At 32.4% G+C, this 15795-nt stretch overlaps 1 protein-coding gene and 1 long non-coding RNA gene across 3 annotated transcripts in view; both read right to left on the bottom strand.

The window, feature by feature from the left end:
* Nucleotides 1-15795, bottom strand: part of LOC126738495 (integral membrane protein GPR155) — a 49807-nt gene that overhangs the window by 15284 nt on the left and 18728 nt on the right. For both annotated transcript variants that reach the window (XM_050443863.1, XM_050443862.1), the window contains 4 exons: nucleotides 14226-14515; nucleotides 13830-14164; nucleotides 13566-13687; nucleotides 13318-13483 (listed from right to left, as the gene is read on the bottom strand). In XM_050443863.1, coding sequence (XP_050299820.1) covers nucleotides 13318-13483; nucleotides 13566-13687; nucleotides 13830-14164; nucleotides 14226-14515 — 913 coding nt within the window. The remainder of the gene's footprint in view (nucleotides 1-13317; nucleotides 13484-13565; nucleotides 13688-13829; nucleotides 14165-14225; nucleotides 14516-15795) is intronic.
* On the bottom strand, nucleotides 6338-9792 carry LOC126738500 (uncharacterized). Its single transcript, XR_007661356.1, has 4 exons — nucleotides 6939-9792; nucleotides 6802-6883; nucleotides 6662-6745; nucleotides 6338-6606 (listed from the first exon to the last, which is right to left on the bottom strand). It is a non-coding gene; the product is annotated as an uncharacterized LOC126738500 (long non-coding RNA).

Raw genomic sequence — 15795 nt, 5'->3', positions numbered from 1 at the left:
AATTTATTACAAGCAGAAATAAGCTCAACATGCTTTGTTGAATTTATTAAAACAAAAATGAAAAATCAGTTAATTTTAGATGTAGAAAAAGATACTAGAAAACAGAGTGAGAGCAATATTTGGCAGGAAATGAGATATGGGCGAATTACTGTATCAAAGGCTTATGCTGTGACCAGATGTCGAGTTTTAGATGGATGTTTAGTCGAAAGCATTTTAGGGGCAAAACTTTTTCAAACAAAAGCAATGAAGAGGGGATTAAATCTGGAAAGTGACATTTTAAAAGTATTGGAAAACCAAATGGGGCAAAAATTCTCGAAAGCAGGAATATTTTTTTCTCAAGAAAATCCTCTAATAGGTGCCTCTCCTGATGCTATAAATAGTACATCTGTAGTTGAAATTAAAAGTCCAACAACCGAAAAATCATGTTTAAATTACATAGATTCCGACGGAAATATTAAGAAAAAATACTTGTATCAAATTCAGATACAAATGTATCTTAGTAATAGAGCGCATGGAATTTTTGTCATCTCACATCCCGATTTTGAAAAATCAAAAAACAATTAAACATTGTGATTTTGATGAAAAACTTGTGAAATCTGTAATAAAACAACTGAATAAATGTTGGTTGGAAAACATTTTTAATAAAATAATGTAAAATATTACTCTGTGTACTTATTTCACTAAATAGTCTTGTAAATTAATAATTCCACAAACTATTTGCACTATTAAATCTAAATATTTAACTAAACTTAAATGAACACTAGCATGAGGTTAAAGAATGGAAAATTCCCTTATTCGAGAAATCACTCGTTCAACATGTATTCTTAAGCTTGCTTTTTTTTTGATTCTGTAACTTCATTCTTCGAACTTTTTTGACTTGATGAAACAGATGGTGGTCTAACCAGTTGATTATTATTGGCTAAAAGTTGATTTTCGAGATGCTTAAACCCTCTGTCGGCCATTACTTGAGCCCCTGGATCTAATTTTGCCAAAAAAGTTGATTCTTCAACTATCATTTTATCAGTAGTTCTACCACCAAAGCCACTAGAAATGTAAGAAATAAAACCATTTGGTGTACATGCTATTAAATATTTCATAGTGTTACAACCTTTATATTCTGACCATGAAAGAGACTGTAGTATTGGGTTGCTTGGTTTTTGTATCGATATTTCAAAACAGTCAATAATACATTGAACATTTTTATATCTATGCCTAAAGGGAATAGGAAGTTTTTCTTGGACATCATTTAATGATTTAAATTGCACAAATGGATAAAGGTAACCTGCTAATAAAGGTATAGTTTTTTGAATAATATTACATACCCTAGCAACTTGTATGCCAAAATCGTCAGCTAATATTCTATAGGATAAATTTAGTTTTATTTTTTTGAAAGTTAAAAAAATATCTAATCTATCTAATTTACATTTTTGCGCTAGAATATTTACAATAAACAATGAATGGCTAGGAATACCTATATAAAGTTTTGGATTTCTTTCTATTAAAAACGTAGATCTTTTTCGTATTTCTTCTGAAAAGTCCATATTCTCCATATATTGCGTATTGTCAGAATCCGACATACTTAGCTGTGACAAGCTAAATGTGGATGTAGAGCCGCTAGTGGAAATAGAGATAGAATTATTTTTTTCAGCAAACCGCATTATCTTCGAATCATTTTGCTTAAATGCACATTTTCTTTTTTTCTTCTCTTTTTCCACTGGCACCAAATCATCTGGCATACATTGAATTCCCTTGCTGCGACTTTCTACCTTAAATAAAACTTGAATGCCTACATCTTTTTGTTTCGGTTCTATTTCGCTTGTCACGTTATCTTCTTGCTCAACATCCTCGATTTCAGCAGAAGTCCCAGGAAGTAGTAAACTATGAATCAAAGACCGCTGTTCTTTTTTTTGTAAAAACTTCGACTGTTTCGCTTTATGTGCTGTTACTCGACTTTTTTGGCAATCAAAAAATCTCGGTACTACATTTGGCTTAATAAGAATATTACCTTTTTTCATAGTTTTAAAATACATATAATTTTCTATGTCTTCTTTTACCTAAAAGAGGTTAAAGATATAAAATATTTTTTATTCTGCGTTATCATCGCAAACTTTAACTTACATCAAAATGATCCTCACAACAATAAACGTGTGATTTACCAGAAACAAAAACTTCTCGACGCATAGCTTTTTGCCAAACCTTCCTAGCTGTAGGATCAGAAGGCACGTTTATAAATAGTTTCTCAGGGGCATTTTTTGAGGTATTAGGACACTCAGGTACAATACAATATTTCCTCGTAGTTTTTTTGTCACTCATGGTACACCAGAAATTAAATTAAAAAAAGTTACAGAACAGAAAACACCACACGAATACTCGCAACAGACTAAACAAACACGTTTTTTAATTCGATTTCCACTGTTTCTGGCCGTCTCCCGATACCGCGGCGCGGTCGCACCGTCTCGTCTGCTGCATCGTGACGTCACCCGAAGCTCCGCCCCGTTTTCGCGTGGAGCAACTTTGTTAATTTTTTTAAGGGGTTAAAAGTAGGAATAAAAATCTAAAAATTTGGGAATTTACTTTATAGGTGTTTTTCTTTCGATTTGTAAAATAAAAAAAAAATCGAGAACGGGCCCATTGTGGGCGCAGTCCAGTTTAGAGTGTTTATTTAAAGTGCAGTACTGACAAACTGGTTCTCTCATAAACAAAAAGAATGTTATATATAACACAAAGTAAAACACAAAATAAGCTTTAATTATTAATACTATATTAGAAAATATGCAAATACTATACTGGTCAAAGTTCACTGTTTAACTTTTCACTTAAACAAATCATTAAGATTGTAAGACAGTTTATTGTTAAAAGTACAACCCCTGAAATCAAAACTTTATGCACAAAAACTCTAAAACATTAAAAAAAATCAATAACCTGTTAGTATGTAACTACCCTTTGGCCAAAGTCAGTAACCTACCGCACATTGCACTATATGAACAACATGTATATACTAAATCAAGTAAAATAAATATACCTTTCAGTGCGGTTGCTTACATATAATACTGTACGAAAATAGGATAGTGAAATTAAAAGAGTATTGAATAAATTATTATTTAGGTAGTTATGCAAATTACATTACATTGTAAATTGCCAAGAAAGAAGACACTAGACAATAATTAATAAATTAAGGAGCCATTAAATAATATAATTAAGTCAATATGACCAGTCCCAAAGTCGAAATAACAATAATAACAAATCAGTCAAACAAGTCGTAACATTGCTTACACGTTTCTTGACCTGGTAACCCGTTGTGCAGATTCAAGGTCAGCGGCTGACTAAGGTGCAATCAATAACGTCGTGAAGAAGCAAGGAATCCTGACAAAGCTCTAATTTATGATGGGAAATGGAAACATCACCTGAGATGGCTCGGGATGGTCTTGGGATGGCTCTTAAGACTTAATACTTCGCTGAAGACTTGGCGTAAGATCTAACTTAAGATCCCGCATAAAATCTCACTTAAGATCTGATTTAGGACCCGGCATAAGACCCTAAAATAAACGCGTGAAACTTCTAAAATGGCGGCCTTAAAAACCATGAGAAAATGTTTAACAACAAAAAGGAACCAAGCTTACCTCAAGATGTTGGAGGGTGTTTTATAAAGTGTATTAAAGTAATCTTTCACATTATACGGCTAGTGTCGCCATGAGGTATAGTTCAGTTCAGAGATCTATTAGAATCTTTGATGTACCGCAAATAGTCCGTGTGCCGGTGTTGCTTGTATTGTCACATGACATGCATCTTTAAACCGCAAAATTTTATGTGGAAAGAGTCATAAAGTATTATTCTAAGCGATATTTAATCATTTCATTAAATAAATAAATGTTTTAAGCATTTTTTAAAGAATTTATACATTTGATTCGTAAAATGTGACTGCATGTGCCCACGTACTATTTTGTTAAACGCCTGACCTTAGCCACAGCCACTCAAGCGTGAAAAGTTGCACAGGTCCGGCCTTAAAATTTATTTGTATTTAAAACTTTATTATTCGGGATTTTTGGGTTTAGTTTTATTAAGTTAGAAATTCAGGATAGTTGATAGCAAGATAATATTTAATTTAAATATAAGATTTAAGTACGTTAAATGAGTTTAACCAAAAATTTTAATTTCATAAGTTTAGTTTTTAGCGCCATCAGTCCCTTATAACAAGTCAAGTCTCTTTGCTTTGCAATATGTCAAGTTGGAATAATGTATTGACTACTGTTAACCCACTGCATAGCTTTCATCAGATACTATTAAACAATTTTAACACTGCTTTTCCTGTTGTCAATATTAAGAAACGAAATAAAAAAATAAGTAAGTTACTACGTAACTAAAGTTATTGCCTACTTTAGCCAAGATAGTGGAACGGCTCGTTAAGGTGAGGATGGTTTCATTTTCAAATGGATTTGGCCTATTGAGTCTTCAGCAGTTTGGCTTTCGTGAGTCTGTGAGCACAAATGATGCTATCTTTACCTTTCTAGAGCACCTGTACAACCGACTGAATGTTGGTGAAGTTGCAGCAGCGGTATTCTGTGACTTGTCCAAGGCATTTGACTGCATGAGTCACAGAGTGCTGCTGATGAAACTGGAGCTTTATGGTTTCAGGGGAACTGCCCTTGAGTGGTTTCGTTCCTACTTATCAAATCGTGTCCAGGCTGTCAACTTTAATGGTGGTATGTCTAAGGAACTTAATATAAATGTGGGTGTTCCGCAAGGATCAGTACTTGGTCTTTTAATTTTTCTCATTTATGTGAACGATCTGCCACAACTGCAGGTAACTGGTGTGCCGATGATACCACCATCCTCTGGCACGACTCTGATGTTTCTCAAATGGAGGCCAATATACGTGCAGATTTGTTAAAAATAAAAGACTGGTGTGATGCAAATTTTTTGACATTTAATGTTTCCAAAACAAATATTGTTAAATGTAATACAGATGATATATGTTTAAATAATGAAGCCATCAACATGCCACCGTTCAGTAAGTTTTTGGGTCTTTCCATAGACAAGTTCCTTAAATTTGAAGACCATATTGTGAATGTATGTAGAAAAGTCTCATCAGGCTGCTACGCCCTAAGGGTTATTGCCACCGGTCTTAATTTCTCCATCGCCAGATCTGCATACTTCGTGATTATCGAGTCGCACCTTCGATATGGAATTTGCTTGTGGGGTTCATGTTCAAATTCACTTTTTAGTTCAGTGTTTGTACTCCAAAAAGGGGCCATTAGATATCTATGTGGGGCCAAGCCTCGTGATTCATGTCGCCCGCTTTTTGTAAGTCATAATATTTTAACCCTGTGTTGTATTTTTATTTTGGAAACAGTTTGCTTAGTTTTTAGAAAATATAAACAGGAACTCCACTTAGGAAGCCACTATAATACGCGACAAAACTATTTGTTGAGGCTACCCATTCCTCATTTTGAACTTGTCCGTAGCTCTATCATATATGGAGGTAGAAAGCTGTTTAATAAACTTCCACTAGAAATAAGACAACTTAAGACTGAAAAAAGCCTACGTACAAGGAAGAAAATATTTCTTGCTAGTAAAGCGTACTAAACTATGTAGCACCTAAACTATGATGAATTTTTAATGATTAGCATTTAAGTATTTTTCAAAGTTTTACTATATAATTTTATTTTATTTTAAATTAGTTTCTCGTTTTTATTCCTTTAATGTACAGTCTATTGGCTTTGTCTACAACTTCTATGTTTATATTGACAATAAAGCATTTTTGAGTTTAATGAGAGTAGGTGACAAATTACTTAGGCCCATTTATTCTGTGGATTAAGGCATTAAATAGTTACTTTTTGACACAAAAGTGTAAAATGTTTTGGTTTGTCTTCAAATTTTACATATTTCCTTTTTTTGGGAATTGAGATTTATTTTTACATGGTGGTGGTTATTAATGGGGATTGTGGCTGCCATATTCAATGTCCTTTATTATAGTTTTTTTTAATTAATACATATTATGATTTATTATTATAATAATATACTCATGAAAACCCCCCATCTCTATATTTAGTACCAACTTCTTTTGATAAAAAGTAATTATGTAGTCAGAAAATTGGAAGTATATTTTTTTAAATAAACTTTTACATTAAAAATCATCTGGCTGTCTATACTGTATGCCTTTAAAAGACACAAGTTTTACTTATAAAAAAAAAACACACCTTACATCCCTAACGTATTTATTAATTTGTTTGCCTCATATTTAGTTATTATGCATATTAGGAGAGATTAGATAAAAATTAACAAAAATAAATGCTTATACTAAAAACTAAAAATCTTATACAAAACACTATATTTTAAGTATACTGGATCCTAAAACTACAGTGAGGATACTAAATACTTTTATAAATTTAACCACTCTTTTGAATCTGGCCCAAAAAGTTAATACAAATTTTGTAAATTCTGTTTTTTTGCCATTGTTCTTTAGCAGTTTCTTCCATTAAGGAAGGAAACAGTTTCTCTGTTGCCGCCATGGATTCCAACTTCATCTCGCACATCAGCATATGGATTCTAAAGCATTACATTATATATACTTTATTGTGTCGCTGAAGGACAAACAGGGGCAGTAAGCTGAAAAAAACAAAACTTTAAACTTGTTTAATTAATAAAAATAGGATTTTCTTACTATGGCAAAAAAGGGACTTTTTTCCAGAGAATGGAGGAAGAAGCAGTCTTCATTGTGTTGCTGAAGGACAACAGGGGTAGTAAGCTGTAAAAAACAAAATTTTAGATTTTTTTTCTTATAAAAAACAGTGTTTTTCTTACCATAGCAAAACAGGGTTTTTCCCAGAGAATGGTGGAAGAAGCAGTCTTTATTGTATCACTGAAGGACAACAGGGGCAGTAAGCTGTAAAAAACAAAATTTTAAACTTGTTTTATTAATAAAAATATGGTTTTCTTACTATGGCAAAAAAGAGACTTTTTTCCCAGAGAATGGAAATCATACATCAATCATAAATGTATCATATCATGTTTCGGTTAAATAATATATGGATCTTTCTTCCTCCCAAATTTTTTAAATTTTCCTCAAATATTCTATACACCACCTGAAAATTCCATTACAGCAGCTCTTTTGTTAACCATCTTATGCTTAAATCCAAGTTTTATCAGGTATCTCTGCAAGGTTGAGACTGAGAAATGTTTGTCCCTTGCCGATAAGGTGTCTATATGGTCAGAACCTCATTGTTTTTGTATTTAGAATACACACCTTTCCTTAGCAATTTGGCAATATCCATGTCAAGTCCCTTTGATTGTCCTGCATCTTTCCTTTTTATTCTGTGTTTAATCCTTCTTTTTACAGGCATATTGTACTATAGGGAACCCCTGTTAAAAACGCTATTTTTTGCAAAGCACTACAATCATTTGTGAACTGAGTATCATTTCTTGTTATAGATATTTAGATAAATTTGTTCTTTTAAAACTGCTTGATTTCCTCTGTAGCTTCTACTTCCCTTGCTTCTTTTTGCTTCCTCAATACTAGAAAATGAACTATCAGAACTATGTAAGTCTAAATCACTGCCAGATCACTCTTATTTTTTTTTTCACAAATGTTATTGTCTTTCTTGTACACCCACGGCCTCCGTAAGCCCGCACAAACACTTTCCTCTTCATTTGCCAAATTTTCCTGCCTATTTTTCCAGGGTCGAAACATTTTAAGGTCTTTAGGTATAATACTAAAACAAATGCACAAACACAAATAAAAAAACACTGTTCCTCATAGTAAAAACTGCAAAAAATTTACAGGAATACAGGCTACATTCTAAATTCTTTACTTTCATAAACGTGTAAAAAGCATTACCGGCAAAACACATCAAATAATAACATCACATGGCCCCCCTCCTAACTATTAAAGCTGATAGACCCATCCAACAACTATTTTAAAGGCGATAGACCCATCCGTAGATCTCTTTAAAAACACGACGAAAATAATACAAAAACGGTCCAAAAATTTATTTGGGTACGGCCCCGTAATTCTTAAATTCAGTGGGATAGAGAGAGATGCACAATCACTTGCATAGCCTAAAGTAGGAATTGTCAGAACGCAGGTGTTTTATCTTTGTTTAATAGATTGGCTAAAAAGAGGTGACAAGTCTGTGAGTGCTGGAAGTGTTTAAAATATTTTGTAAGATGCTTGGATTTTAGTCCGCGGTCAATTTTTTGATATTATTTTCTTGTGGTATTATTTTCTTTCTAAAAATTGACATTTTCGAAAGAAAAATAAAAAATAGTATAAAACATGGCGTTTTACGTTTTTTTTAAAATGATTTCATAGATAGACAATATAAAATTTTGCCATTTAAACATATATATCATGCAACAATAAATATGACATAGGCGCACGGACTAGTTAGTGCGGCATCTGCGACACATCAAAGATTCTAATAGATCTCTGAACTGGACTTTAACTATGAGGTCGAACCCCAACATCGAGCAATTCGAACTTGTTAACCTGAAGACCACACCATTTGGAAAGAAAGCCAAAATGCAATTTCTGGATACCTTTACGATGGATAATCTCACGTAGGCCCAGTTTTACCAGAACTGACAGTACAATGTTGCTTTGCTTAGCTTTAAGTTGCAGAGAGTACGGAAATCAATCTAATGCCAAAAGGCAAAGTATTTAAATTACAGGAAAAACAATGGGAAACAACAGCCCGGTATCGAAAATGCCAATACGTAAAAAGTAGATCCTTGAGCATGGCGTACGTGACCAATGACAAAGACAGACAGAAAAATCACGTTAGTCAGAGAGAGAGAGAGAGAGAGAGAGAGAAGAAGACAACTTGATTCCAGTAAATTGTTTGAAATTCAAAGCGAAGAGCAGCTAACGCCATCTACGAGTTACACGAATTAAAGATGTAATTAAAGCACTAAATTCTAATTAAACCAAACTATTGGTATAACCTTCCAATTGCTCAATATGACAACGGGAATTTCCTTGGCCTAGATAATGATCTTAAGGTTGAACAGAATATTATCTTTGGCAAGGAGATACCTAAGGGTTGTTTTGCTATAAAGGTAACAACTATCTCTAACTTGCAATTTGTACCAATAGGTTTGTAGGTGATTCTACTTTACCTTATATTTGTGTTATTCATGCAAACTTCTATTGGTCTACGAGTTCATCCTTACTGGGTCTCGTCCCTCCATACTAAGAATTGTTAGCTTGTGATTTAAACATCGGCATAAGTCCGATGCACCCAGGTACGTGACGCGTCAGTATAATTTACTCCTGCTATCTATGATATCCGCAAAATATTAAAGGACCGAAAATTTGATGGACCGTATCGAAGGTCTTTGATGTCAATTCAAAACATGCTTTATTATTAGAAGGTCAAAGAAAACAGTGAATTTCGTTTGTTCGTATCCGTTAGTTCACCTAAAATGTTTTGAGAAAAAATCCGAGTATTGATTTTTGGAGATCCTGGATAAAGAAAAAGGCGTTAGCCTTTTTCTTTCACACCTGTGACCTGGATAGTGCCACAGAGTCCGATTGTTCATTGTCCAATACTGAAGAGGCAAATACAGGAAACCAAGCAGTGTTACAGCATACATTTCTTAATCGTAATATGTAAATGGATTATGGCGAGAAAAAATAAGGATATAAGGATTTATGCAGGAAAACTAAAAACTTAAAGAGAAGCAAGGAAATTAGAGGTACTGCTAAATTACCTAGGGGCATTGATATATTAGATACAACGACGATAACTTTTCCAAGATTGAGAGGATTCATAAAACTTTATCACAAATGGAGAAGCAATTCTCGGAGCCCACTTTATGGAGATATTTAAAGAAACTTGGTCAGTTAAAAGATGCACTTCCAAATAGGGAATCCCTAATAATTGTTCATTGTGATTCCAAAGATGATTGAGTGGAAGTTAAGCTCAAAAAGTGTGGTAAAATAAATGAAGAACAATCACTATTTCAGATATGTTAAGCTGTGTTATGCTGTCTTCCAAATTTAAAAAAAAAAGTGTTTGTTGTGCATGGATACCTCGCACTACTGGGAAAGAATTTCCAATATGTCTAGTACTAAACAGGAAATACAAGAATATTTGGAAAAGCTTGAAGTATACTTCCATGAATCATACTCAAAAAAAGAAAAATGGAAATTATTAGAGACAAAATTATATATGGATTCTGCATCCTTGCTTGCCAATATTATGAATTGAATCCGAAAGAAATTACATTATAGTTCTGCAAGTAAGTGGGCTCCCCAGGATATAATCAATGCTCAATTAAATAGATTAAATGTGAAAAATTCAGACTTTCTAAGAGCATACATAGTTCCTGAACTCAAAGTGTTTATATGTAAGGAAAAAAAACTTGATACATCTAGATGTATAGGTTCATAGTACGTTATAGAAATTGATAAACAATAATACTACTGATGCTATATATTTCTTTTTGAAAGCCCTCTATGAAAACATAAATCGTAAAACGACTTAGCGCCGATATTTTGTGACTAAATATCGCCGCTGAAGCCGTTCGATTGCGTTAGTCATGAGAGGTACAGATGATGCCGCTGGAGGATTGTGAATTTAGGGAGGTGGCACTTGACTAGCTTTGTTCATACCTCTCTAGCAGGTTCATATCTCTCAGAGCATGTAGTTTTTGAGATCACATGAAAACATTATACTTGAGAGGAATTCGGTACTAAAAAATACTGGAATTGAGTAATATGATTGGAGATAGTCATGACAATTAAAATTTTTAACATTTTGTTCATGGAGTAGTCAACTATTCTGTTTCATCCATGATTGGAAAACTACAAAGAATAAAACACAACCGTTTAATTAACGTCGTTTCTTTCAAGCTGTTAAATAGCGAGAGTTTTTTACAGCGTAATAGCAAACATTTTCTCCTGAAATTGTGAAACTCTTGCATTGTATAATACGAATAGTACGTTGGCCCTTTTTTCGAGTATTGCGATATAATGTGATGCCACGATATTGAGAAGGTGAAAAACAACTTTTTTAAATAATATTCTTATTATTTTGGATATTTCTCATTGTCCTATGACGTATGGTGTATTTTATTGGAAATGCTTTCATAGGCGTCACGAAGAAGGCACCAAGAATTTTTGTTTCTGTACAAGTTAATTAATGGCTTGATTGATCCGAATTTATTGAGTTTCTAATGGTCCTCCTCGAGTCGATGTCGGGCGTTCGAACAGAGTAGCACCTTGCCAGCTGTGCAAAGTAAAGTATAAAGAAAGTCGAATCATATTTACACTGATAAGCCTGTTTCCTTTGTTACAGTGTAGTGAAATTACAACTAAAAAATGAAGATAAGTTTTAATGCTTTGCAAAAAAAAAAATTGAAGAAATGGTAAAAAGTGAAATTTTTGAGCAGATTTGATAAGGCTTGAAGGAGTTTATTAAAAAAATCGTAAGAAAAGTGGACAATGAATTAAAAAAAAAAATTGAGGAACAGAATAGACAAATTCAGGTATTGAATAAAAAAATTGAAACCCGAAATAAATGAAATCAAAGTTGAAAAGGAAAAATTCGATCAATTTTTAAAAAGAAAAAATTTGAGAATATTTGCGAATTGAATTGAATTTTACGAGTGTTTTTTTGCATCGTTTGTTGTGCTCTTTTTTTTGCTTATTTACTATTACCGTTTTTATTATTGTAGTTTTTTTAATTAACCTTTCTTTTGACATTTATTTAATTTTATATTTTTATTAGTTTTTTTTTGAAACATTTTAATTTTTAAAGCATAATTCAACATGGTAAATGTTTTTGGATGTTTTGTTTTTTTGAAGGTTTGACAACCACGTTTTGGGCCTCGCTGCTAAATCTTCTGGTTGTTTTGCAGTCAGGGATGCCAGGCATAAGTTGGGAAGGTTGTTTGCTCGTTCAGTTTATTTCGCCTTAATAGACTCTCATATGCGTTATGGGTTGCCATTTTGGGGTTTGTGCTCCAAGGGACTCCTTAACATAATTTTTACTATTCAGAAAAACGCACTAAAGTATCTGTGTGGTGTTGGTCTGAGAGTCTCTTGTAATCCTCTTTTTGTAGCTGAAAGAATTTTAACAGTTTTCTCACTCTTTATATTGGAAACTGCAACACTCATACATAAGTCCGTAAGTCCACCATCCTGCACCATTTATATTCGTCAAGTGGGCAAATTATCTCTCCCAATCCCCACCTCCTCACTTACGAGAAACTCTCTTATATTTATTAGTCGTAGAATATTTAATCATGTTCCTTTTTCGATTAGGACTGTTACAGACCTTAAAAAGTTTAGGAGAGAACTAAAGAAATTAATCTTACCAAGAGCTTACTACAGCATTGAAGAGTATTTTAATGACTCATTTTAATATTTAAAATTAATTATATATATGCTTCTATGTACAATCAAAATCGATTCTGTATTTGTCCTGTATCCTGTATAACCAAATAAATACTAGTATTATAAATTCTACGATTAGGAAGCTTTAGCACAAGTTTGTAAACTTAGCAAATAAAGTATATCTTGACTTTGACTTTGAATTTAAACAAATGCAATCATAGCTTAAGAAATTATCATCTTTTTAAGTGTGTTTTTATAGAATTAATTATGGGTTCCACAATCCAAAGAGCCGGATGAAGAAATGTTTAAACTTCCTATGTAATTTTGTGATTTGTATTCTTGTTAGGTAATTAACAATTTTTGGTATTCTATTTGGAATTAAGACTTTATATGTATTTTACCAAATTAATGTAAAAATGATTTGATTTTAAATTATAATATATATTGTAAACTTGGTGTTCACGTTAGATTGCATAAATAAATAAAAATTAACACTTCAGGCACATAATTAAAGTATATAAATGTTCTTGTAGCTAATATTTTTTAAATTCAACGAGAGAAGAAATTCTTCCAATACTCAGGTTCAACACAAATTCCATGAATATCTTTAGTGTGATTTTTTATGATTGCAATTAAAAATTAGAAAATAATTTAGTTGTGGATTCAACACTTTATATTAATATTAGCTCAATATCATAAATACACCAAACAAAAATTAAAATTGACGTTTTTTTTTTGTAACTTTGTTTTTCTATATATTCCAGTTAAGCTTTCAATGGTGCATTTCAAGTTGTATTCAAATTAAATTCGTATTTTATTTATACTAAAGTCCATTCAAAACCTAGAAACTAGAAATAAGCAAATTAGCATACACGTTGTTTATCTCTGACCTCTTGATTTTGAATGGACCATAGGTTCAATTAATTTCATATAATATCCTTAATCTCAACAAAATATTTGCTTTACTTCAAAATTCTTACCAAATCTATATCAATCATGTACTGGCCAGCAAAAACGAAAACACCTGGAGCAGTCGGGAATGTGCCATAAAAGAAGCCATAAGTACTTAAATCTAAAGTTTCAGAGCTGTTATATCCAGAATGTAGTACGTTTACAACCTCTCTTGTTATCAATGGTAAAGCAATTCTAGAAAACAAAAATCTTATCAGCATCTAATTTTAAGTAATAATATGGTTATTCCCTTGTATTCTAAAAGTTAAACACTTACAATTTGACCATTATTAAAATTCCAGGAACAACCAGCGTTGCTCCAGTCAATTTATGAATTTTTCCCACCATCCGGAGACCGAGTAAAAATAATGAACTGGCAGAGAAAGCTGAACCTAACCCCTACAAATATATTTATGGACTTAATATACATTAGTATTACCTCATACATAAAAAGAGATAATAATCATATTTTCACATTTTAGAATTCATAGAAAATGGCATTAAATTTAAAAGTAAACTTTATTGATACATTGATACTTACATTCAAGATTCCGGCAAAGTATACGGGCACTTGATGCTTAAAAATTACGTTGCCAGCGATTCCCAAGATCGTCATAAAAATTATAGGATTAAAAAAAATATTCTTCATTACGGTCACCACCATTTTGCATCTTTTTCTATGGTGAGCACACTCGGAACTATTAATCGACACCACCTCTTGATTCAGTAGTGCTTCTTCGTCTTCTTGTAAAGCTCGCTTTTTATGAATCTCCATAAGGACAAACGCTAATGGGTTTAGAATAGCCAAGTTTATTGGTGCTACCAAATATAAGTAAGATGCATATTCGGGATGGGTAGATTTATAAAGTGCAGCCACTAAAATCAGTTTAACATCTCTGCTTACTAAGTGATACTCCAATGTGGTGTCTCTACTTACCTATAGGATACCCAATAGCAAAATCATTACTCTGTGTGCAAAAAATAGCAAAAATGCCTGCCCTGCCCAAATTCAACGGTCTGCCTACCAATAAAGTAACCACTATCACAGCAAAAAATACTACACTTTTGGCTAACAGTATAGCCACAAGGAACATCCAATTAACCGAACTTAAATCCAATTCGGCAAGGGACATAAATATTAAAGCTGGTAGGGAAAATGTCCCTACAAATGTATTCATGCCTTTTGATTCCGTTTCTGAGATCCAGTTCATTCGACCAGCTGCATAACTAAAACCGAAAAATATGTATATTATATATTAGGCAAACATAATAACATGATTGTGTGTGCACGTTACCATTTTGATTGTGAATATTCATCAATTTTGCAAGAAAAATATGATGATTAGCAGTATCAAATGTCTTACTAAAATCAGTGTACATAATATGATCTAAATTTGTCCTGAGATGAGATCGATAAAACACTAAATTAGTAGCCGTAGATTTATTACAAAAACCAGGTAGTAAATCTGAGATTAAACCCTTACTTAAGCAAAAAAGTTGTTTAGCTACTTGATGCTATTGCTTTGCTTTAGTAATAACGCAGGAGGGAATATGCTATGGAAAAATTCAAGGGATTAGGTTAGAATTTTTATTTTGCAAAAAGGTGCGTAAGAATGAGTAAACTTATGCAATATAAATATAGCTCTCAATTTACCCTATCAGAAAACCTATAAGCCATTTTGTATTAAAAATAACATATTAACCTTTTATTGTATTTATATTAATGAATGTATTTCTTTTATTACTAAATAATAATGTTGTTTTGGGTGTCGTCCCGTAAAAGTGGATCTGTTATAATTGATATATTTTCAAAATGATCTATGATTATGTTAGAGTAAATATATGAATAGTCTTCAAAGTACATAGATCAAGAATATATGCTTTATAACATAAAACTTATAAATTAATGTAATTAAATCAGTGATCTCAGTGACATGTTAAGGTTTTAAAGTTTGGCAATGAAGGTGGGATAAGAGGAAGAGTGAAAAAATATGTTTTCCTTGCATTCAATGTAAGCAAACTGACTATTTACATTCCGCAATGCCATTTCACCTAGTGATTTAGTAGACCAGGCCATAGACCAAAAAATATCTCTTTATCATTGCATAATAATTCTAGTAGGACATATTGAAGACCAAATTTGAAAGGACTTTGCCCTGTGGCTCCAACATCAAATTCAAAGTTTTATTGTTCACCAGAAAACAAATCTTAATAATACTGTCAGATAATAAAATAAATTCAGTAATGCACCAAATAACTGGTACAATACAAAACTAATAACAGGTAGTATATTAAATGCTTAAATAACTAACAATCTAATTCTATCTGGAAGAACATATCGTCGCCTTACTGTGAAAAATGCCTAAGTCCAAAAAATTCAATTTCAGACATTTGGTGGCATCTATTAGCTGATTTTTAAAGCTATCCGGGGACCTACTTTAGATCGCGAAATATTCAATAGTTGTCGCTAAAATTATAGAAATGAAATCTGCATAAGTCCAACTATT

Source organism: Anthonomus grandis, chromosome 7, assembly GCF_022605725.1.
Source record: "Anthonomus grandis grandis chromosome 7, icAntGran1.3, whole genome shotgun sequence".
NCBI classification, from domain to species: domain Eukaryota; kingdom Metazoa; phylum Arthropoda; class Insecta; order Coleoptera; family Curculionidae; genus Anthonomus; species Anthonomus grandis.
This window is presented reverse-complemented; position numbering and strand designations above follow the sequence as displayed.